Source organism: Perissodus microlepis, chromosome 6 (assembly GCF_051167445.1).
Source record: "Perissodus microlepis isolate ML-2025 ecotype Zambia chromosome 6, ASM5116744v1, whole genome shotgun sequence".
In the NCBI taxonomy this organism is placed as follows: domain Eukaryota; kingdom Metazoa; phylum Chordata; class Actinopteri; order Cichliformes; family Cichlidae; genus Perissodus; species Perissodus microlepis.
The window spans coordinates 34,122,005-34,145,788 of NC_140466.1; the positions used below are offsets into that span (position 1 = coordinate 34,122,005).

A 23,784-nucleotide genomic window follows, 5' to 3' on the forward strand; every position below is an offset into this window, starting at 1 on the left:
GAATATGCAAGTGACAGGAAACAATGTATTTTCATCCTTGTGCACTGGCAACACAAAGTGTGTGAGAACACCTCTTCCTGCTGCAGCCTTGACTTCCTGTTTTACTGCTTTTAGTGTTACACCAACCATCAACCCTCCCACCCCCACCCCGAGCCTAACCTCCCTCACACTACCCTCAACTCAGCCCCGAGTTTGTCATCAGGCCTGTGGTTCCTCTTTTTCTTTCCGAGTGGTTAGCAAACGCTAATCGATAAGAGAACCAGAGGGAGAAGCAATGGCGGCACCCAGCGGACGGGTTATGTAATACAGTCACTAGTTTTTGCCCCCTCATCCTAACCCTGTAGCAAGTGTATCATATTTTGTAGATGACTTTTTGTGAGTTTTTCAAACTTCTGCATCATTTATAAGTCAACAACAGCAACAACAGCAATAATTTATGGCTGTATATGGATATATGTATACAAAATTAAAAATAAATTGCAGATGTAGCAAAAATATTGTATGGAAATGTTTTTATTTTTTTCAGAAGGCTCAATAAACACTCATTTTCTGCATTTGCAAAAAAATAAAAAACAATTTCTGGCAATTATTTCACGGTTGAGACTTTGAAAGGACAAATTATAGACTAGTACCTGCGCATCACCACTAGAGGGAGCTGCACTCAAATTTATGCCTGGCAGTCGTTCAGAGATTTTTACTTATTAACATTTTTATGCTTTTTCTGTTTTTCCTCACTTCAAGAACTGAATAAAAGGCTATATTTATTATAGAGTTGCAACATGAAACAAAAAGTATGTAAGTAGTATAATATTTAAACTGTAATCCGGGCCTAAACTCATTCACTGTCTAATAATATCCTGCTTTGGGCTGACCATGAGTGGCTATGAATCTGAACTGTGGCCTGCATTGTGAAGCAGGATTTCATAGGTTCAGTGTCCATCCTGGGTTTTCTGTACTATGAAAATGCTTCTCTTCTTATTGGGGTATACTGCCATAGTAACCTAACCTAACTTGCAGCTGGATTAGAGATTATTACAGGTATGAAATCACCGCTTTCTGACCAATTTATTCCATATCCATTCCTGGAAGATCCTGTGGAGTGTCTGTGCATGGACTGTAGGAGTGTCTGAAGTTTTTCAGTTTCCCCAAAACGCAGTAAGAAATATAGATTATTAAACAAAACTTTATTCCTTGTGGGGTTTTTGTTTGTTTTTTGTTGGCTGCAAACATTTTCACAACTATTTTACTGTGCTACCTATTTGTAGTGGACGCTGCATGTAGTCAAAGCCCGAGTTTGACTTCTGATTTTATATTTATTTATTTAGACTAACCTAATGAGAGCTGTGATACTTGTATGTTAACTCGCACTGGTGCCAGTTTTCCTTCCTTGATTCAAACAGGCTAAACTTTATTAATACTTTAGCTCTCTTCCACTCACACTGAACTATTTCAAGCACACAAACGTCCATACAGAACATTGAATACTGAACTGCTGTACACAGCTTTTCATTTAACACATGATCACACTGCTGCTTTGTCTGTAGCAGCTGTGCTGCTTTGAGCCTCTATCATGTGCTTAACTGTGTTGCGATTACTTATCCATCTGATTGGTGAGATGCTGTCAGCACCAACACCTTCATGCAAACGTTCATGTGAAAGCATATCTTGGTTACCGATTTAAGGGTAAGTGAATGTAATGGAAAGACGCCATGGTTATGCTAAACTCGCTTCGTAGTGCATGGCTGAGGTGTGTGGTTAAGAGCGACAAATAGCCCCACATCTGGTGGGATTAAAATTTCCCGCTGTGTTACATTTGGAATGTAAAGACAACTTTTGACAACTTAGATGATTTCTTTCACTCTTTGACAGACAGGCTTCTCACGTTGATCCACCTTAAAACTGTACATTCAGTGTCCAGAAGAGAAGAACCTGGAAGCTAACAGTGTTCAAAGCAAAACACGATGAAAGTGCTCATAACGAAATCTCTTATTAACCCAATCTGCATTCTAACATATCATATAAAACTTAAAACTCATTTATTGTACATTTGGCACCAAACAACAAAATGATTTTATCTTGTCTCTCTGTGAGACGCTGGGTAAAATTCTTCAGCACAATCAAACGTGACGTTAATGTTCATGTGACTAAAGTCATTGTGTGTGACTCTTCTGTGGAGATGGGCAGCTTCAGCTCACTTTACACCTTCCTTTATGTTGACTTTTTAAACCTGTCAGGAAAAAGAAAATAGAGAAATGATTACATTACCCCCTCAGACCTCTTCACATCGCTCAGGTTAGATTACAGGTTATAATTCATTGGGTTAAAATGTGTTCATTGCAGATTAAATCTTCATATACAAGCTAATATTCGTGACTTACTCATATTGTCATGTGAGGCATTGACAGTTTGCTCAGACATTGACTTCCGTCCCAGTCTAGACGGCTTCTTACTAACTTTGGATGGAGATAACACAACCACTTCGCAGTTATCCTCATTCTCCTCATCCTGTTTAGTTTCTGGGGGTACAGGTTCTGTGTTAACAGGAAGTTTATTCTGGGATTTCCTCTTAAAAAGTCTCTGCCTTAGTGTGGGATGGCTTTTTATGTCTGACTTGACTCCATTTGTCCTCTTGAAGCTTTCGCCTGGGGATTCTGCCGGCAGCGGACTCAATCGATCCATCTTCTCGCTGCTGGCCAACCGTGGGCTCCCCGAATCTGCCTCCTCGGGAACCTCAGCCAGACCTGAACCCCTCTTGGGTTCGCGCAGAGATCCTGTTGGACGGGGAGTATCCCCAAACGCTAGTGCGTATTTAGGGTTGTAATATTTGTGTGCTGGGACCTGGATTTCATTATTCCGTGAATCCCCTAAGCTAACCTGGAAGCGGGATGTGGTTGCTGCTAATGGTGGGCGTTTGGTACTCGGTTTAGAGCGAACTGTGGAGGCCACCTGGGCAGCAGGAGGGCTGACGTGAAACTCTTTGTAGAGGTTCATTTTCTCAGAGATGGCATACAGCTCACGGAAGTCCCGGTCAAAGAAGTCGACTGGCTGTCCCGTCATCACAGTGATCATGTTTCGGTCCATGCGAGACGTGCACCAGGAGAAGCTGGGAGGACACAGCATTAAAAGTTAGGAACGAGCATATTCTGTATGGAAAATCTTTGTGTCTCTAGCACAGTAAGCAGGTATCAAACAGACTACAACCACATTCCTATGGCTTTGATCATCATTTTTCTGATTAAAAGCATTAGCAGTATCATTAGCATGCTACCAGAACAAAGTTAGTTGATGACCTTTTTAGTCCAGGCTAAAATATTTAAACAACCGCTAAATGTACTCCCCTAAAATGAGGTCACCCATGCTAGCATAACAAGCTGCCTATAGAGATCATCTACAAAAGTCCAAACACAAACAGAATAATTAATGTCTCAATCCAACACAGAATTTAGCAGAGCTATTGATGGAGCCTGTGATAAAACGAAAGCTACATTTTGTACTCAGGCTAGAAAAGACCAGCCTGAACGATAGCACAGCAAATGATCTACACAGGCATGAATCACAGCTCAAAGACAGACAAGTTAGGTTGACTGGCTGAATGTGTGGATGTATAGATAGATAGATGGATCGGTGTGTGCGTGTGTGTGTGTGTGTGTATATATATATATATACACAATCAAAAGTAAATCAACCGTATTCAGATAAGTGGATAAGCAGGTGCTTATCCACTTATCTAGCTGCATGTCTCTTCTGACCAGATCGCGCTACACTTGGTGCTTTGTTAGACTTTAATGCAGTACGACATGACTCAGTGCACGTCATGGCACAATGAAGCCACTAAAATGTTAAGCGTCCATGGTTACAAGAATGCTGCTACAACTGCCAATTAAGAGACACAAGCATGTCTTTACAGTAAGTCTTAAAATAGAATTAACACAAATGGCATCAGAGTGATTATTGCTCTCTTAAAAGAGAAAGTGAAGAATTATATCCAAGAATGACGAAAGTATTCAGAGACAGTCTGAGTCTTTCACTCACATCATTTGACAAAAGGAACCCAAGTTATCAGTCTCTAATCTTATACACAGCGGCAGATAAAATTACTTAAACTCAGATTATTAAGTTTAATGGAACATTTTGCACAATATTTCCTCCTCACCTGTAGGAACCGAAAACAACTTTGTCCCCATCTACCAGCATGTATTTATTACAGAGTGAACCAGGCAGCCTGCCAAACGACAAATTGAAACCAGTTCCCTGAAGCGTTCTGGCTCTGATGTTCTGCAACGACACAGGGTCAGGATGAGGATGAGAACATAACCAACAATGTCAAGACGCAGGCAGTTTAACAATCTTTTTGATGGAAGCAGCACATAGTTTGATTTTTACAGCCATACTCTTAAAAATCAGTCCACCCAAACCTCCTACTGGCTGCCTACGAAATATGTGGCTCAGCAATCCTAGCAACTGATTCAATCGTCCAATCTTTAAGCAAGTCGTTTTACTACTATTGACCAATCAAGTTTGATGGTCTTGGGCCACATCCAGATATACAATCAGCTGAAGAGGACAATGGAGCCACATCAGCTGAAAGTTAATTTTAAAACCACTGGGAAGTGACGATTTAGCCTTTTGTTAGCTTTTTAAATTTATAATCACACAGTAATTATTGATCAGCACATGAAACCAGTTACGTCTTGACTGAAGTGCATTCTCGAGATAACTCGAAGGATACAACATGCATACACTTGATTGCTCTATAATAGGTGTCCTTTCCAATTCTGTTACTGATTTTGTGTGAGTTCAAGACATAAGTGGAAACAATTAATAATTTAACTAATGGGACACTTCTATGTATAACTGCTTTAATGCAGTGGTGAAAATAGCATGTCAGATTTGGTCATTTCATTACTAGGATGTGTGTTATTTTGTACCTGCGTTCACAAAGTTAACTATTTAATGATGGCACTGATGCACTTTGAAATTCTGCATCAGTGATGAAATCTGATTTTTCTGTGATGTCGCCATCATTTATATCAAAGTAAAGTGGGATTACAAGACTGCTATTGGTTGTGACATGAATTATTGAGTCGAACCAAATTATTGAGTTAATTTATCCAGAAAAAAACAAGCAAAACAGCAACAATAGTGCTGTTACAAACAAACCAATAAAACAATCCATGACCCTCTGAATAACTGAACCTACACTAGAAGACGCAACTCTTTAAAATAAGCTCAGATTATGAGGTTATTATTTTTCTCTGCACGGCTGATATACTGTCTAAAAGTATAGTCTTACCCGAAGGTGTTGTGAGCCAATCTGCAGCCTGGAGCACATGTCCAAGAAGTGCGGCACACCTTGCTCATCCAACAAAATGTAAACAGGCACCATGCGACGTGACGCTGCATCCATCAGGTCCTGTAGGATGTGGATGTCTGTGAGGATGTCCATTACTATGGCGATCACCTGCAGGAGAAATAAGCATTAGTATTTTATATCCAGCACCCGAAGGGCCTGAGTTCAATTCCAAGGCCGGCCGGCTGGGGCATTTCACTGCGGAGATTGGTGGTGTTCCCCGTGACTGTGTGGAGTACTCTCCAAAGTATGTGAGGATAACTGATGATTCTAAATTGGCTATAGGGGTGAATGTGAGCATGAACATTTGTCTGTCTCTTTGTGTTATAGACTGCCACATGTTCTTTTAACCCCTTACAGCACTTTAAATAAATAACCCCTTGGCAGAAACAAAGGTGCACCAACAAGTCAGCAACACAAAGAGAAAAAAAGTGTTGCAACATTTGAGAAACCTGAATCTCAGCTTAAGTTCACTGTCAGCTACTCCTCCATGTTACCTCTCCATAGGAGAATGGGACAAAAAGTACAGTACATTTCTTGAGGGCAGAATGACTCCAACAAACCTAACAAAGGAACCATGAGGTGAAGCTAATCTGTCTAGCTGAAGCACTTTGCCACCTGTTAATACATCAACCTTGAAGGCACTGCTGGGCCTTATGAAAGAGTCTTAGCTGCTAGTCCAATAAGAGTGGGGGAAGCCACTGTGTTATCCTTCTGCTGTGTTCCACTCAGACTGACAGATCACACAGATAAAATCTTGTAACAACAAAATAAGATCATCTGGGGAATTTAGGTCTGTCACTGTCCCATAAAGCTCTTTCTGTTCTGTGAGTACGCTGGAATTAGTCGAGGAGGTACATCCTGGCAGAAGACCTATCCTCTAAACCACCTTGTGACTAGTACAGAATCACAAAAGTTTTTTTCTTCAACACGTCCTGTCATGTTTGCCCACAGCGACAGAGTGCGCTTTAACTGGAAATAGTTTTAGAGACAAAACAAGCTGACCAGTGGATTTATTAATAGCACAATGTTTCTATGTTTCTCTAATGGTTTTCAAGCAACATTCAATGGTCACATGTTGTTGTTATGTGCCATGTTCATTATTGTGTCCATTAACATTTTACATTGAGAGCATTGGGGTTACTACTGCCTTGCAATTGTTTCAACTGATTCATTTGACATGATATATAAATCTTTTGGTTTACGTTGCCTGCAAAGGACTATGAAGACAGGACTAACCGTGTATTTATTGTTGTTGTTGTTGCGGGTGTGATAGTGAAATTCTTGGCAGCTTAATATTTACATACAGCCCACATAGTTTAGGCGACAAGCTGTAACTAGTTAGTATACTGTGCAGAGGGCATTTTCTTCTCTGACAGGTCACAGCATGAACTGTTGACACAGTGACTTAATCTGACATTGTGCTTACAGATATATTCCTATTCTTAAGGCTGATCTAGGAATCAAAGTGAAAAAGCCACTTAAAACAATTAATTGCTTTGTGCTCAACACAATTTGGAAATGTCTTCCTTAGGCTAAATTCCTATGATGCATCCTATGATGCAAAAGGTGTTACCAAAAGGCCACCTAACATCTGCATATCAATCATTAAAGGGTGTCTTTTTATGTAAAACATAGCCAAAAAACTGAAGTCCATGTATGTGCAAGTATAATCACTGTGAGCTCAGGCTTCAGAGTGCTCAGTGTTTATCCAACCCTGACTTTTCTGTGCTTGTGAAAGGAGGAGCGTGTAAACCTTCTTAAGTACATTAATAAATCATGCTCTCTCTATATATACTCTTTAACAACAAAGAATACAAGGACCAGCCGTCTCTAAGCTGAGTTTCTCATATTGTGGATTAACAAAAACTCCAGTTGAAGATGGTGGAGGGCTGTGGGTAACTGGTTAGCAGCAAGCAGACTTGAACAGTGTTGCTGTCACACAGAGACAGAACAAACGGAAAAAAGGGACACATTACAGAACACTCATAATTTTCTAGCAAAAATAGTTTTTTTAGAGATGTTCTCGATGGTAGTTTCCCTAATAGGGCAGCTGTGGCTACAATGTAGCTTGCCACCACCAGTGTGTGAATGTGTGTGTGAATGGGTGAATGACTGAATATAGTGTAAAGCGCTTTGGGGTCCTTAGATTTGCTGGTTTCCTCTTGTTTGTGGTAGTTCTTTTCACAATAAAAGTCCTTGACGTATTACACATTGTGATTGTTGTACATATCATGGTTTGCAAAAGTGTGTAGAAACACTTTAAAACTCATTTTAGGATTGCAATAAAGTTTTACCTTTGATCTCAGTTATAAAAAGGACAATTTCCTTTCAAAAAATATTTTCTTGTTAGGCCATAATTAAAACAGAAAATGATTTTCGCCTTATCAGATAAAACTTGTTTTGGTAAAGAACATTTGTGAAGCTGATTTTGTCATCTGTGCACTATTTGGATGAAGTGAGCAAAATAAAAAAAATGACATTGAGTAAGTATCAGTAACATCTGAAAAGTGAATACATTATTATTTTATAATGGTACTGTCCCATTAAACATATTTTAATTCAATGGAGGAAAAAATGCACACACTCAAACACAAAGAAGGAAGACAGAGTGCCACAATAGAAAAAAACCCCAACTACTAACAGTTCATTGAAAAAAAGGCTAAATAATTACACCATGTACATTTCACATTTATATCGACGTGAACATGATATACAGAAAAAACAAACACAGGTTTCAGCCAATGACCTTGTGTCGGTGTGGGTCTCCAGGATACCACCAACTACAGATGACAGGGGACCTGCATGTGTTTATGTCAGGTGTAACAATCCTGCCTTTACACCCTTCACCCTCTCCCGCCACATCACACAACCAACTCCCCCTTGCCAGCCCCTCACCCATCCTTTCTAACACCTGACCAACTCATGAGACCAGAAGGGCACCAGCCCTAAACTGTGTGTCTCCCTCTGGCCTCAAAGTCTGCACTGACCAGCTAGCCCCCATCTTTACACTGACCTTAAACAGATCCCTGGAGCTATATGCAGTCCCCTGCTGTTTCAAGCACTCCAGTCATCGCTGTCTCCAAGAAACCCCCTATAACTTGGTTAAATGCTGTAGAGCTGTCATCCTGGTGTTAACATACCTGCAGGACATCACAACCTGCAGAAGGTCAACTAGTGGAATCGACCTTCTGCAGTTTGCTTTCCAGTCAAACAGGTCAGTGGACAATACCATCAATATAGGTCTACACTAGATCCTGCAAATCCTCGGTTGCAGACCCATCACACCCTGTACACAACCTGTTCCAACTCCTGCCCCCTGGTAGGCGCTACAGAGCACTGTATACCAAAGCAACCAGACATCTGCGTGTATATTATACAATAGCCCTTATTCCATAATTTATTCAGCACATATGAATATGCCTGTGTCACGTTGCTGTTGTCTGCCCTGCCTGTTCTGTTTACACTGAGAGCAAGAAAAAAAGTGGAGCCTAATTTCTTGTATGTGTACACAAACTTGGCCATTAAACTCAATTCTGATTCTGCCTCTGAATAAATCAGTACAACATGATCACTGTTGAGTCAGATTTATGAGAAAAATACATAAAGGCACCATACTAAAACACAAGTTTTATGTAAAGTCCACACAGCCCAAGGGAGGGCAAAAAACAAGACATGGTCCTTTCAAACATGAATGGACATGTTACGTGCAAGGCAGAGGTGGAGAGTATGGAAATGTTTATTATTTGACTGTTTCGTTGTCCTTGAAAAGCAAAGTCATGGAAAAAATGTCTCTTTAAATCTGCAACAAATGTTCCTCTGTTAGGCAGAAAAAAGCCTGGTGTTTCCACTCATGGTCTCACTACAGAAAAATGCTGAGCCAACCTGAAAGCTCAACAGCAGAGATACAGGCTGAGACTTGAGGACAGTTAGGAATCAAAGCTAGATCATCACCATCCCATCAGAAAGAAAAATGAAAGAATCACTAAAACAAATAAAAACCAAAAACTAAATCACTGTTTGCATGCAAACAAGTTAGTACCTGAAGAACTGGTTGGTCAACATGTGTTATCTTGAGTGCTATTTTTGTAAGAATAGCTGCTTGTCTTTTTTATGTACACTAATCCTAAAGCACCTACTGTTTAACTGTTTGTCTTCTTGATCTGCCAAGTTTGGAAAACACCCAAAGGTCTTGGTATGGCAAATTGTGAAAAGAGGGATGTCTTACTTTATCAAATGAAAGAACAGTAGGCAGGGCAATCAGGAAACAAGGTAGTGTGTCATTCTGTTAAGAGCCAGAGATCCTGTTTTTACTACCTCCACTACCTGATCTGTACCCAGGAAGAAGGAAAGGGGTGTTGTGAAAAGGAAAGACCGGGAATTTCAAAGAAAAGCTGAGAAAAGTTGCACAATTCACAAAACCCAGAACGAGTATGCGACATGTTCCTGCAGCCCTCCCTGACCCACTTTTAAAGAGAAATACTAAGGAAGCGAGTGCACAGCAAAGCCTGTCACTGCATTGTAGACTGAGCACGGAACAGATGACTCAGCGTAGATCCTGCACCCTATGAGTAAACATGACTATCACCAACTCACATTTAAAGACCCACTTCAAGCCTTTAGTTGCTATGTGAGGAGCTATTAATCACTCAAACTGGTGCTCCCCCCTCCCTGACCCCTGTGGAGCTAGCTCTACGGGACACTGCAAAGAGCAGCAGCCTTGTAGTTTTATCAAACTACAAAAAAAAGAGCGTGGACAGTGGTTTCACATTTCTTTTCCGGGCTTGAGTTTCATGATTCTGAGCCCTCATTTTAAATAAAAGCTTTAAAGTTTCCCACACAGAGCCTGTTTAACTAGAACAAATTCCTGCAGTCTATCTAATGAAAAACATACATAAGTGCTGGAGGTTGTTGGAGCACCCTGGATCCATTTATTACACAGTTACTACCCACCTATGTTTGTGTATGTATTATTATTGTCAATTTTGCATTAGCTACTGCCAATCCCAGCAAACAATCACCTGCACTATTCCTGCCCTCCACCTATTCTCAGTCTCATTTGGGTATTTTCGTATGATCATAGTTTACAAGCCAAATTATCTTTTTAAAAGAAAAGACTAACTAAAAGAAAAAATAAATCATGCCTACAGCCATAACCAAACTAGCCTTTTGAGTTCTACATTCTGAACCTGCTTGCCTCTTTTTCCTTCAGATGTGTAATTGTATTAATATTGACCCCTCTACTTGAAGATTGTGAAGCTCATTTTTATGACAGTAGTAAATAGCCAAGCATCGCTGTGAGCGTAACTGGAGGAAACTGAATTCCAAAGGGTGGTAAACGGATCGTACCTTCTTGTCGAGGCTGAAACAAACAAGCAAAGCTTAAAATTGTGTCTTCCACCCCCATTTCACACTCTCACACTCACTCTTGACTTACAAAACACCCACTGTTGCTCCTCCACTTTAGGCTGTATTCCATCACCGCCATCAGCGCACCTGTCCACATATCGACCGTAGTGATACCTACCTTGTTATTAGCTCTAGATCAATACCATGTTTCTATCCTCTAAGTTCAGTATGTAGCCAACTGAATTGTGTTTAATTCATAATTTTGGGGAAATGTAAAAAAAAAACAACACACATGTAAAATGTGTGAATCTTTTGTGTTGACCGGAACACCTATTTTATTTATAGCATAAAGCACAAAAAAGTAGCCCAAAGTCCTTTGGAGATGCATTTACATCCAGATCTAAAACAAAACAAAAAAACTGGTCATTACTATAATGACATCTCTCATAATGATACATTGCTCTTCGCTACATGTTCAATGTTCAGAGTACCGGTATCAGCCCTGTGGTTTACCAAATTCTGGCATCTGATCGATACCAAAACTTGCAGCATAGTCTTCTAACAGGCAATTACTCTTTACCGACTAACTACCTATTAGCAGAAATGTGATTAATTGTCGTAAATGTACTCCACATTTTTAGTATTGCCCATGTTACTGGTTGTATTTAAAGTACTATCATAGACTATGATCGTTATGAATTTATAAGGATACCCGTTATTAGCCATATACTTTTAAACAGGTTGAATCGGACCCACACTCCTCACCTTGCTAGCCTCTTGGATGAGCCGTCGCACCACCTCCTTAATGTGCGGTCCGTTGTCTTTGGGCGGGTGTGTGTGCACGGAAACCCGGGTCACCCCTTTGAAATAAGCCCCGCTGGGCCACCCGATATCCAGCGGCGGCACCTCTTTGTCCGACATCTGGGGCCAGTAGGTGGAGTGGACCCCTGAATCCGCATCGGTGCCGGTGGCGCCCTGCTCCGACCCGGAGGTGGATGCCTTGCTGTCATCCCCTGAGTCGTACGGTCTGAAAGTGTTCGTTAACAGCTTGACTTCCCTGGCAGACAGAAAGTCCTTCGTATTGTCCTCTTTAAGTCTTGTTTTGAAGGCGCCATCGCCCTCCTTCAGCAGCAGTTCTACAGCGGTTCGCTGCTCTTCACTATAGTAAAACTCCGGCTTGGTCTCCGGGACTTTGACTCCTATGCGCCCGTCCTCCATAACCGTGAGCTGGGATTCGGCCATGGTGGCTTTAGCGGTTAGCACCAATAAAGGTCAGAAACTTTCTTAGCCCCGAGCAGGGTTTGCTGAGTGACACCTACATACAGGTAGACTACAATAAAACTGGGAAACTTTTCTCACCTGACCGGAATTCTCACCGAGATTGAGCCGAGACTTTGGACTCTTCACTTGCCATTGGAATGATGAAGACGACGCACTGCAATGGGCGTTAACGTCTGTGAAAACCTTTGTGTAACTTTCGTTTTGGAATTTTCATTGTGGAGGCCCAAATCATACCAAAACACATCCAGAGAGTCTTAGAAATGAATATGATTAATAATATACATTTTTAAATTTAAAAGTGAGGACGAAAAGATTTCTGCTTTCAGTCAGATTGACCAAATTACACACAGACATTGAATGCAGCACATGTTTGTCCCGAGAGCTATAGAAACACGTACTCTGAAGCTATTGGGAGTTTTCTTTTCTTTCTTAACAGCCTTGATAAGGTCAGCCCAGGTAATAAACCGAACAAACACGCACTTCATATGTGGGCCAAACAAGATAAGCAGTGTCATATGCCCTAAATAAAGTGAAACAACTTCTAGGGTCTATTTTGAGAATGTCTAAAACACATTTGTGTTGTTCTTAAAATACTCTGGTCACAACCGAATACTGAAATGCTGGAATATAGATCTGCTTTATTATTAGTATATGGGACATGACACACAATAACTTTTACTTTTAGACTTCAGAGTGTCCTAAAATGCTTTTATTACTTTTCAGACATGGACACACACATGACTGAACCCGCTGGATGGTTTACTTATAATATGTCTGCACAATACCTTTTGTTGTGTGGAGTCTGAGCAATCAGCAACAACTTCAAAAGTTCATAAATTACGGTACTAAAACGTGGGCCTTGTTAGGAATCCAACACCATGATGTGATCAAAAAGTACAACAAACTTAATCATAAGGCTGACAAAAAAAAGTTTACAGAGTAGCGTTCATGACAAACATGAACGCTATCCTTGACATGATGAAAATTAAAATCTCACATGCTTGGTGTATTGGTGAGCCTTTTCCTGCTAGCAGTTTTAAGTTGCTCTAAGTTTGAAATTTAATCTCAAAAACACAAACAAAACCAGCATTAGATGTTTGACTAAAAAAGTTGCAGTAGTTTTACAGATGTTTGCCTGTGGGCGGTCCTCTCAGATGGGTTTGGTGTAGTTGGAGGGGAAAAGGCCTTTTTTGCCCCTTAGCTGACCTTTCCACCAGGTCTGGTCAGAGACCTCCAAAACCTCAATGATATCCCCTGCACTGAACTCCAGCTCGTCCGCCTCTTCTGCCTTGAAATCGTAAAGGGCTCTGACCTGCGTTGTGTGGGAGGTTTTGCGCTAGATACAACAGAGGAAGATAGAAGACATAAATAAACTTATCAGTACTCTATATGTTATCAGCTTACTGTCACTGGCTAATTTTCAGCCCAATTTTCAAAGTTTTATTTACTATGTGCAGAGATTTAAAGAGACAGACCTGTCTGAATGTGGGCAAAGAAGAGCCAAATGTAATTTAAAAATGCCCACTGGAGCTTATTATAATTGTTATTCTAGGCTCCTTAGAAGTTGGCATTTACATAAAAGTGTACAGCAAATCAAAGGTCAAAGACTTAACTACTCTGACTAAAAGTTGTGCATGCACGCCTGAAACTGAAACTGTACAGTCACACAGTCTATATGGACAGGGAGACACTGTATCTTACACACATTTCACAGATCGCAAGTCCACAGTCATCAGTGTAACCACAGACTTACGCACAGAGTTGTGTACCTGTCGTGGTGCTGGAGAAGGCGCACGGTCAGAACGTGGAAAAATAGGATGAGGAGGTAGAAGCTTATTTGAGTCTCCTCTTTCCTGTTGGGGCATAAACAAGTCACATTAGCGTTTCCCTTATGGCTACCTTGTCATTCTGCGACTCCTGTTAAATCCACTGACAGCACCAGATAGTGACAGCACTAATAATGACACAATGACTGTGTACGTTTCCAGGCAGGTTTCAATCTTTAGCCCTTACCTCTTTTTGTGTCTCTTTGAGCAATAGTAGACTCTGTTTGGAGATGGATTTTTTTTTATAGTATTCCACCAGCTGATTGAGTGAGGGAAACTTTTCTGACCACAGGTAGTACTGCCCTCTGCTGTCACGCATCACCCTGAAGTGCTGAACATGTGCTGGATGTCTAAAAGGGTATAAGATGAAAACTAGGATCCTTTTTATCTGCATTTCCGTATTTCATTGCATGTACTACAATGACTTCATTGATGACTACAATGACTACTTATGTTTGTTCCATCCTTATAAAATGTGAGACATTGTGCTGTTATACCCTCACCAGCCATTTTATTAGGTACTCCTATTCATTTGCTCATTAGTACAAGTATCTTTTCAGTCAATCACAGTGCTGCAGCAGAAAGTATTTAAGCAATTAGACATGATTAAAACAACCTGCTGCCGTTCTAACTGAGGAAACATCTTTATAATTATAATTATAATAGTTACATAAAGTTTCTATTTCAAAATTAAATATTCAATTATTTGCTCAGAGGGTTCGCTGTTGTCTGATTAACAATTTAGAGCACAGACATGCATGCATGCACACACACACGCTGACACACTCGCACTCACACACACACACACGGACACACAGACACACACGCAAGGACATGGACACACACACACACGGATACAGACACAGACACACACACGCCCACACACACGCACGCACGGACACACACACACACAAATATATGTTGCTACTATATTGCATCAGCACTCAACAGTGCAGTGAAAGAGAAAACATTGATGAACCTGTGGCAAACATACAAAAAAGACCTTAAAGACAAGTTTTGTTAGAATAAACAACACAATTTAAAAGTCTCAATATAAAATTTGAATGCCTCAGGTATTCATCATTTTAGTAGTATCGGTCTGGACCTTAAAAGATTAGCTCATCAATATCAGACTGCTGCAAGCAGGTAAGTTTCAGAGAAAGAACGAAAGTGAATCGTCTAAAGGAAGTGGTTGACTCTTAATTAGCACATATTCATACTTACTCTTGCCCACAACTGTGTGACGGTGAGAAACACTGACAAAAAAAGAATTCTGAGAAGAACAAAATTAAATGGTGAGCAGTGAACATGCAAAGCAAAAAAAAGGTGCGGGACAAAAAATAAACACACACACACACTGTGTAAATTGCCGTACTGGAAGCCAACATGATAACCACTATAGACAAAAGCGAGCCATTTATGTCTACTGTAATTTCTTCACCCTAAATACAAGACTACATGTCATGTCTTGCAAAGGGGAGAAGGCGTGTTAAATATGTGAGGTATTTCTCCAAAAACTGGAAAAATAGGAGCTCTGTGGCATCCCCAGACAAAGGCTGAGTCACTACATTCCTACATGAAAGGCATCACCAGTGGGCGACGTTCCCCCTCACAGTGACCCTGTGTGACTCCATTTGAAGAAACATTTGCCTCTTCTAAACTAAACACCAGCATTGCACATTGTTAGATATATATAATGTTTGTGAAATGGAAGAACAGCAAATTGTGTAGAGTTGGCACAGAATTGCAAATGTTAATAGTCTAGCTGTTAGCACATAGATTAATCAGTCTGAATACACGATTTTTAGTTAGTGGGGCAAAGATAACCTGCAAACTCAAACATGCTAAATGCACCTGACAGAGATGGAGAAGTCGCCTGGAGCTGGTTTTCGGCTGCTTCGTATGAGAAAGGCCCCCACGGGCTGTGACATCAGTATCTCCTGGGCGTCAGTGCGACTGGTGTTTTCCTGATACCAGCTGGAGTTATTAAGGAGACAGGGGAGAACAGACGTAGGAGATGGGGAGCAGGAAACATAAAGTTCAAGCAGTGACACAAGACCTGACGGTGCTGAAGGAGCTGAGGAGGTAAAAATGCATAATTTGCAGGCAAGAAACAATATAGGATAAAGTGATCACATGCCAAAGTAAGTAAGCAAAATAAGTAAATGTAAGTCAGCTACATAATGTACTTTGAAATTATTAACAGGTGTAAATACGTAAATACAGAAGCTAAAAGGAGGTTAATTTGGAAAAAAAAAAAACCTATGAAAACATGGTTTTACCTGGGGATGTGAATGTCGATACAGTTTTTTGGGACGGAGCCCATAGCTCCGTTGTGCTCTGCTCTGTACCAGTTCCCAGATGTTTGCAGAATCTAATTTACACAATCACACAACACACATACATGAAAACAGTCAGATCATGTTAACGATCCATTAAAATCTGTCTTTAAGGTCAACTTCATGATTTATTGGTCAAAAATAAACAAAAAGTCTTATTACTTAAAAACACTATGATTATTACAAGTGGTGTTTATTGTCAGCATATAGAAAGTACGATATAAGGATTTATGTCACATTTGACCTCTGACCTTTCCTTTAAGGCTAATAGATTGGTCTGAAGGTCAAAGTAATAATAATTCTCCATAAAGCTGTTGAAATCTATGTTTTTTACTGCCATTGTTAGTATTGACAACATACAGGCAATAGGGAATAATATATAGGGATTCTAAATATCGCATTATTTTATTATGACCTTATTAGGTACATTAAATACATAACAATTTGAACAATTTGTATTTTGGGGGGAAAATAAAAAAAGTGATCAGAAACATTTTCACATATTATTTATTATTAAACATTTAAACTAATTTACTTAACGATAAAATTAATATGACAAACATACAAAAGCCACATAGTATAAAATAAAAAATAATAACTGTAATCAGAATTATGCCAAAATGAAGTATGTTAAAATGGTGAAACAGCCACTCCCACTCGGAGCAATGCCTGATCGCTGCGCATCAGCATGCATACATGTCCACCAATCAGCCACAAGCTTAAATTCACTGACAGGTGATGTGAACATTAATGATCTTTTTTACTGCACAGCATTCTGCTGGGAAACACTGGTTGTTGACATTTATTCAAATGGATTTTGTTTACCTATCGCCTGATTATACACTGCTGCAAACCAACCACACCCTCCATAGTAATGACAACAGTCCAAAACTGCTCAACTGGAGATGATCCAGGCATCTAGGGGATTCAGCTAAATAACCGTGATCAAAGTGGGACCCACCCCACGACCCACAGGACCCAAAGGATCCTCTGTTATCCTGTCTTGAACAATAGTTTTGTGTCCATGTGCCGATAGAACAATTCTAGTTCAGTGCCACAAGAGGGTTCTTCACTATATTAGACCAGTTTTGCTAAAGTTGTCACTTACTGGTGTATACTCACAGCTTTCCACTTATTTGCAGATCCCTGTGTGCTGCCAACTAAACTCTGACAGTACATAATGCAGATTTTGGAGCACAACTGAAAATAATATCACAGGCATTCAAGCTACAGCAGTTATAGTGATCTCTGGTGAATGCCAATCAAGTTGCATGGTCCTGGTCTGTGAACACAGGTTCTCACTTAATGACACTGGGCTCTGCTCCTAACAGTGTGGCAGAAATATGGACTCGAGTGTCCCACTGGAGGTAATTTCATTGGCAGTGTTCCTCCTGCAGTGGCGGTCCTAGCCTGTTTGGTGTCCTGGGCGAACACCCCCTCTGCCGCCCCTCTACCCCAACCCCCCACCGACACATAAAATATATTAAGGATTATACATTGACATATTTTATTGTAAAAACTGTTGTCGGAACCATACTGAATTTAACCAGATAAACATAAACACACACACACACATATATATATATGAAGAGAGAGAGAGAGTATGCATAGTATGCAAACAGCTAACAAACAGGCATTATAATTCATTATACAATGAGAATAGGACAAATCAACAATTCCCACCCCCTCCATGACGTACTGACTACTCACAGGAGCACGTTCAGTGAGAGACTGAGATTACCGAAAAGCACCACTGAATGACACGGCCATCTCCCTGTACAACTCCTCCATCTAACACACTGTAAACACTGCAGTAGTTACAGCCTTTTCACACATGCGCTTTTCTACTCTGTAATATTCTTGTCAATTTTCTTCATATTTATTTATAATCACCTCTGTTAATCCTTGATATTTATAATTGAGTGATCTGATATATTAGTGCTAATTTCTTGAATGTGCAAAATCTGTAACATGATGTATTGTTTGGAGTTTAGTCTGTTACTGTTACTATTTTTACCATTTCTTCTTGGAGCAACTGTAACCCACATTATTTCCTTAGGGATTAATAAAGTATTCTGAATATGATTCTGATTGTTTCAGGATACATGACCTACCATTATCCAGTGACACATCTGCTTACCTGTATCTTTTGCTAATTTCTCCTCCTCTTCTTTTCTCTTTTTTCTAAACTGAAAACCTGATGGCTTTGAACTTTTCTTTTCCGTCTCCCATTGGTTTTAATTTTGCAATCCAGTATGAACACCCATCCCCCAACCCGAGGATCACCACAACATAACCTAATGGACCTACACCTTAGTTCACAGATTCACTTTGTCTAGGGTTTATTTTTGGGATTTCACACAACCCAGGATTCAAATCATGAATACATAATGGGCTTGGATTTACAACATTATGAATGAAATATGCTCTATTTGGAAGCAGCCGGCCCCCCTCCCCTTTCGACAGGTTGTGTGTGAGACTTTAAATCATCAAATTATAAATTTTAAATTCTTATTGATCCCTTTACCCCTGGTCCTAAAGTGTATATTTATTTTCTTACTCTTCTTATATTTATTGTTTGTTTACTTGCACTGCTGTAACTGAAGCCTCGTCGTCTCGTCTCTCTATATACTTACTGTATATAGCGGAGATGACAATAAAGTTTACTTTGACTTCAGCAGCAAGCAGGCGCACCTCGCAAACGGAGGGCGCCCTTACTCCCCGCAAATGGCAGTAAGAACACCGATCGGTGCCTATGCCATCCCCAAAATGAGCTGGCGTGATGTCGGGGCAGCATGGGTATGAGCAACGTTTTTTGCCGATGCCCATGATGCCGCACCCACCACGATGCCACCCCGGGCAACCGCCCATGGGCAACGCCCAAAAAACACTACTGTCCTCCTGTTCCGCCTCACAGAAAGGAGCACATAAGGGTCGTGGTGCTGGGCTGATGCCCTTCTGTGACCCTATTCAGATCTTCCTGTGCAGAGATGGGATATAACTGTAATCCTATTAACGAGTAAAGTAAGGGATTACTATTGCATGCATTACTAAATCATTATTTTGTTTGTGAGAGTGTCTCATGAAAATGACATACGAGCATGTGACGTCTGTGGCAGCAACAGACGTGTGCAGATCAACAATGGATAATATGGAGTGTGGGAGAGAGAACGACCATGCAGCGTTTAAAGCTTGGAAGTACTGACATTACTTTGAGTTTGATTCTGTAAAAAGTGACAAAAACATTAACATTAGCTGTACACTCTGTGTGGGAAAAAAACTTTTCTCCAGCAAAAAATTTAACTTCAAATCAGAGCAAGTACCTAGCAAGCCGCCACGGGAATGTGAAATTCACAGAGAAACCCCCGGATCCCCCCACTGACATGATCGCTGCAGCACCGGGCAAACCTCCACCCGCCCCACCTGCTAAACAGGTGAAAATAGATTTAAGAGCAATAGGACTCAGTGCGGCTGAATCTTCGATTTTGTTTATTTTTTGTTGTGTTTTAATTGAGTCTGTTTGAAAAAGTGAGTGTAAACACAAAACATTGTTTTATCTTATATGCTGGAATATTTATATGCATATTTTTTAATATTTAATCTTTTAACTTTATGCACATTGCTTGATGCAATGTGCATAAAGTTAAAAGATTAAAACTAATAAAAAAATGTTTTAAAAGGAGACATTTATTTGATTCAATTTTATATGATGGGTTATTGAGAAAAAATAGAATTGGGCTGAAAGGTCTATTGCTTTATAACATGTTCAGGTTTTTTTAAAGTAACTAAGTAATAACGTAACTAATTACTTTGGAAAATAAATAATCAGTAAAGTAACAGGTAACCCTCTTGGACAAGTAATCAGTAATTAGTAACTAATTACTTTTTTCAAGTAACTTGTCCAACACTGTCCTCGTGTAACAGCCTGTCTCCTTGTATCTCCTTCTACACTCCTGAGACTGTGCTGGAAGACACAGCAACACTTCCCTCCTGTAAGAGTCAGACTACATGTACAACCTGAATGGGCTGCAGGTGTTGTCTGGTGCTATCAGCAGTGACAAGGAAACGAATAAAAAGGCAAAACTCGAGGAAAATTCAGGGGAGCTACGGAGAAATCGCCTGCAAAACCATTTTATTTGGGGGTTGTCTTGTTACTTCTTCAAGTGTATCGGTTGTCACTGTCACTTGCACTAACCGTGCTTTAAGTTTCCCTGAAGATGCATGATTATGTAGAGACTTTGTGTTTTACTGTGATGTTCAAGTGTTCCAGTAAAGCTTTATAGTAGTGTTTATATCTATAGATATAGATATAGATATAGATAGGTCCTTTTAAGCCATTTTCTAGGCCAAAGTACCAGATGGCCTACACTGTAGAAACTGAGAATATTTTTTCTCTCAGTTATGATTAGTTCTGTGTGTGTGTGTGTTTGTGGTTTGCCTGTGTGAGATAGCTGTGGGTGTTTGTGAAAGTTATTTAGAGGCTGAGTTTTTGCTGATCCATTTCCTTGTATACCTTTTGTGTATATCCACATGCTATACACCAATACACCGATGGAAGTGTTTTAATGCCAGGTGCAGTGGATTTACATGCGCTAAATGCTGCAGTGCACAAATAAAATTGGCTCGCCCTGCAGCGGGTTACAAAAACCAACACCTTTTTACAGGAGACCTCACTTTTAACAGCTTTTCTGAGAGGTTTACACTGGAACAACATCGAAATGTTTTTCCATTGTTCACATAGTTTGAAACGTATTATAACAATAAAGCACCCAGATTAAGTTTGCAGGTGTATATACATGAACTAATGCTTCAGCAAGGTGCTGAGTTAACAAAAGCGATGTGTGAAAGCTGCGTCAAGAGTCATTGTAGCTGTTTGTCTGCTAGTTTGATGTTATCTGTGCGTTCACCTCTGCTATATGATTTTACTTTTTGATTCTGTCAAGAAGATATAAAGATTTTGTTGCAATGGCAACGTAAACAGGAAGGAAACTCGGACTTAAGCAGCAGGATGCAGTCGTGGTTGGCTGCACAGAGAACTGAAGAGCGCTTCAGAGAATAGTACAGTGCACCATTGTTGCACAAGAGTGATAAAACACTAATCTACATGGAAATACTCTGCTTTATACTCAACATATATATAAAATCGGACATTTGAATGTTTTTGCATGCTGACAACTTTTTATGACTTTTGTGAAGAGCGGTGTTGCTAAAAACAAACCAAGGAAGTGTTTGCATGTCTGTGTGTGTGTGATCCTTACTTTCAAGCAGTCTCCTCTTTTGAAGCTCAGGTCATCCTCCGCTTTAGCTTCAAAGTCAAACTTGGCCGTAGCCTCCATCGTAGACAAACCTAAGAAGAGATGAAGAAACAAAAGGTTAGAAGTACTCCAGTGTGTTCAGATGAAATGATTAACGAGCTGGGAAAACAGACGTGTGTAAGTCAAAATCAAAAGAAACATGGCACTGACATCAGTTGGTGCTCTTCTAGTATCTTAATGGACGGAATAATTCCCCACTCAATCAAGGACAGTCGCTATGTCTTTTCCCTTGCGTCCTTTCAGACTACAACCTGTGTTAGCACCTCTACAACAAAATCCTTTAAGCGCCCGTAAAGCATATGTTCTCACCTTGAATTTTGTCCACACACACAGACACACACACACACAAACCAGTGTTATTTGAAGGGCTGTGCAATGTGTCTTCAGAGAATCAGGAGCAATGCGGCTGCTCGGAAAACAGGAGGGCAGCTGGCCATAACTCAAAATGACGACCTGTCAAGTACCTCATCAAAGAGCCAAAAATGTTGGGTTTACTCACCCGCCTTTGTATTGTTCTCCAGACAGAGCTGAGTTCATGCGGCTTACGAAGAGAAGTGACAAATTTACAAAGAGAGATGACGAACTCCCTGTCAGTTCACAGGAAACACACTGTCACCTCTGGCCAGCATACACTCACACGCACTGAAATACACACAGTGCAGAGATGCATACAAACAGATAGGAGCTCAGGCTCGGAGTCAATTAACAATATAAAGTGGAAGACATGTCAGTGTACGACAGCTGAATGTTAATGCTCCTTTATTAATGCTCATCTGTGCTGCAGCTGAGTATTAATAGCTCTCTTCAACCTTTACCCACACCACGTGACTTTAGTGGTAATAAAGATGGTCACCAAAAACAAATCTATCAAATCTACAGTTACTGGATGTTTAAAAGACTTCTTTAGTTTTTGTTTGTTTGTTTTTTTACTTACCATAGTCGATCAGGTCACATGTCCATTTTGTTCACCTCACTGTTTGCTGGGGCTTGCTCACCTGTGAGTTACTGGGAAGCATTTCTCTGGGCTATGATCAGGTAGGTTTCCCCTCCCTCTCTCATTCGCCTAATTTGCTTGTCCCAGAGCTGGTGTGCTCCCTGTGATCAGCCAGAAAAAATATTCCCATCACAAAGTAAATACTGCAGTCACTTTTTGGCAAGTGACTTTTATATATCTTTATTTTTCTAGGTTAAATGTCTCATTGACATTAAAAATGTCTGGGGTTTTTGGAGAGATCGGGCAAAAAAAAACGCAGCAAAGAAAATATTATAATTCTATAAAGTTACTGCAAACAGTCAAAATCAACTGGATTTATTATAATATAGATGAAATATGTAAGTCATTATTTTATATGTAACTATAAATCATGTTGCCTAAAGTCTGCTTACCTATATAAACAAAGACTAAAAAAAAGGTTAAAAAAGCTCAACACTGGCCTTTTCCCAGCTGAAGCAGACAGGCAGGCCTTCAGCTGTGATAAAGTGATTGGCTTATTTATTTAAGTCTCTGTCTGTCACAAGTGCCTGAGGTGTTGTAACACATGCGTTCACCGACATACTATGGCTGGCTTGTGGTTGCACCCATGACATTTTAAGCACAGTAGTGTAGAAGTAGAAGAAGAAGTAGAAGTATTTCATTTTTATTTTGTCTTTCTTTGGCTGGTGTTGCTTTGTTACTCTTTCCTCACTCTGGTTTCACAGGTTGCTTCATTATACAGAGTTAGTTTTGTCTGGTTCTCCTTGAAATTTGCGCAATAACAGCTTTGTTTTTTTAATGTGGCCATTGCTGCTTCTCCTTGGACCTACAAAAACCTTCCCTTCCCACAGCTTGTCATTGTGTGCCAAGTTTATTTTGTGGATTCTCTGTGTTTCTCATGTCAGAGGTTTTCCACCAGACATGGCAGGCAAGTAGCTTAGTATAGCTTGGATACATGTTTGCAGGACAGGGATCAAGCAGTGGACCTGAGGACTGCCAGATAAGAGAGGATGGGTTAGTGGCACTTGGTGTCAGATATGGCCTCTGAGACAAGGGAATGAACTTAAGAAGCCAGCTGTATTGCTCAACTTGGAAACTCAAACTAAATAAAAATAAAATAAAATAATAAAAACTCTAACAAGGAAGAAACTGGGTACTGGAAACTAGATAACATGGAAACTACAGAGTCCAGGGAAAGAGACTGAGGACTAAAATACACACAGGATAACGAGAGGATGGGCAACAGGTGGGAACACAGCTGGAACTAAGACAGACTAACAACACTTTTAATATATTTGTATATGTGTGTTTTATACATGGTCTGTTTATTACCTTATGTGTGTCGCTAAGT

At 40.2% G+C, this 23,784-nt stretch overlaps 2 protein-coding genes across 2 annotated transcripts; both read right to left on the bottom strand.

Moving 5' to 3' along the window:
* Nucleotides 1–510: 510 nt before the first annotated feature.
* On the bottom strand, nt 511–12,098 carry LOC146386084 (protein FAM83F-like). Its single transcript, XM_084932108.1, has 5 exons — nt 11,465–12,098; nt 5,294–5,461; nt 4,154–4,275; nt 2,379–3,103; nt 511–2,227 (listed from the first exon to the last, which is right to left on the bottom strand). The coding sequence occupies exons 1-5, from the start codon at nt 11,939–11,941 to the stop codon at nt 2,187–2,189; spliced, it is 1,533 nt and encodes a 510-aa protein (XP_084788234.1). The 5' UTR covers nt 11,942–12,098; the 3' UTR covers nt 511–2,186.
* A 578-nt stretch (nt 12,099–12,676) lies between these two features.
* Nucleotides 12,677–22,078, bottom strand: grap2b (GRB2 related adaptor protein 2b). The gene is made up of 7 exons (XM_084930060.1): nt 21,960–22,078; nt 21,404–21,492; nt 16,089–16,180; nt 15,661–15,783; nt 13,994–14,156; nt 13,750–13,833; nt 12,677–13,316 (listed from the first exon to the last, which is right to left on the bottom strand). The coding sequence occupies exons 2-7, from the start codon at nt 21,479–21,481 to the stop codon at nt 13,131–13,133; spliced, it is 726 nt and encodes a 241-aa protein (XP_084786186.1). The 5' UTR covers nt 21,482–21,492; nt 21,960–22,078; the 3' UTR covers nt 12,677–13,130.
* Between the last annotated feature and the right edge of the window lie 1,706 nt (nt 22,079–23,784).

Bases quoted from the DNA above. Each gene is read 5' to 3' on its own strand.
- LOC146386084 (XM_084932108.1), bottom strand. From the start codon at position 11,941: ATGGCCGAATCCCAGCTCACGGTTATGGAGGACGGGCGCATAGGAGTC. The intron at 5,462-11,464 runs GTGAGGAGTGTG...TTTCTCCTGCAG, and splicing joins TCATCCAAGAGGCTAGCAAG to GTGATCGCCATAGTAATGGA. The intron at 3,104-4,153 runs GTGAGGAGGAAA...GTGTCCTCCCAG, and splicing joins GTTGTTTTCGGTTCCTACAG to CTTCTCCTGGTGCACGTCTC.
- grap2b (XM_084930060.1), bottom strand. From the start codon at position 21,481: ATGGAGGCTACGGCCAAGTTTGACTTTGAAGCTAAAGCGGAGGATGAC. The intron at 15,784-16,088 runs GTAAAACCATGT...TAATAACTCCAG, and splicing joins ATCGACATTCACATCCCCAG to CTGGTATCAGGAAAACACCA. The intron at 13,317-13,749 runs GTACACAACTCT...TGTTGTATCTAG, and splicing joins CTTCTCCAGCACCACGACAG to CGCAAAACCTCCCACACAAC.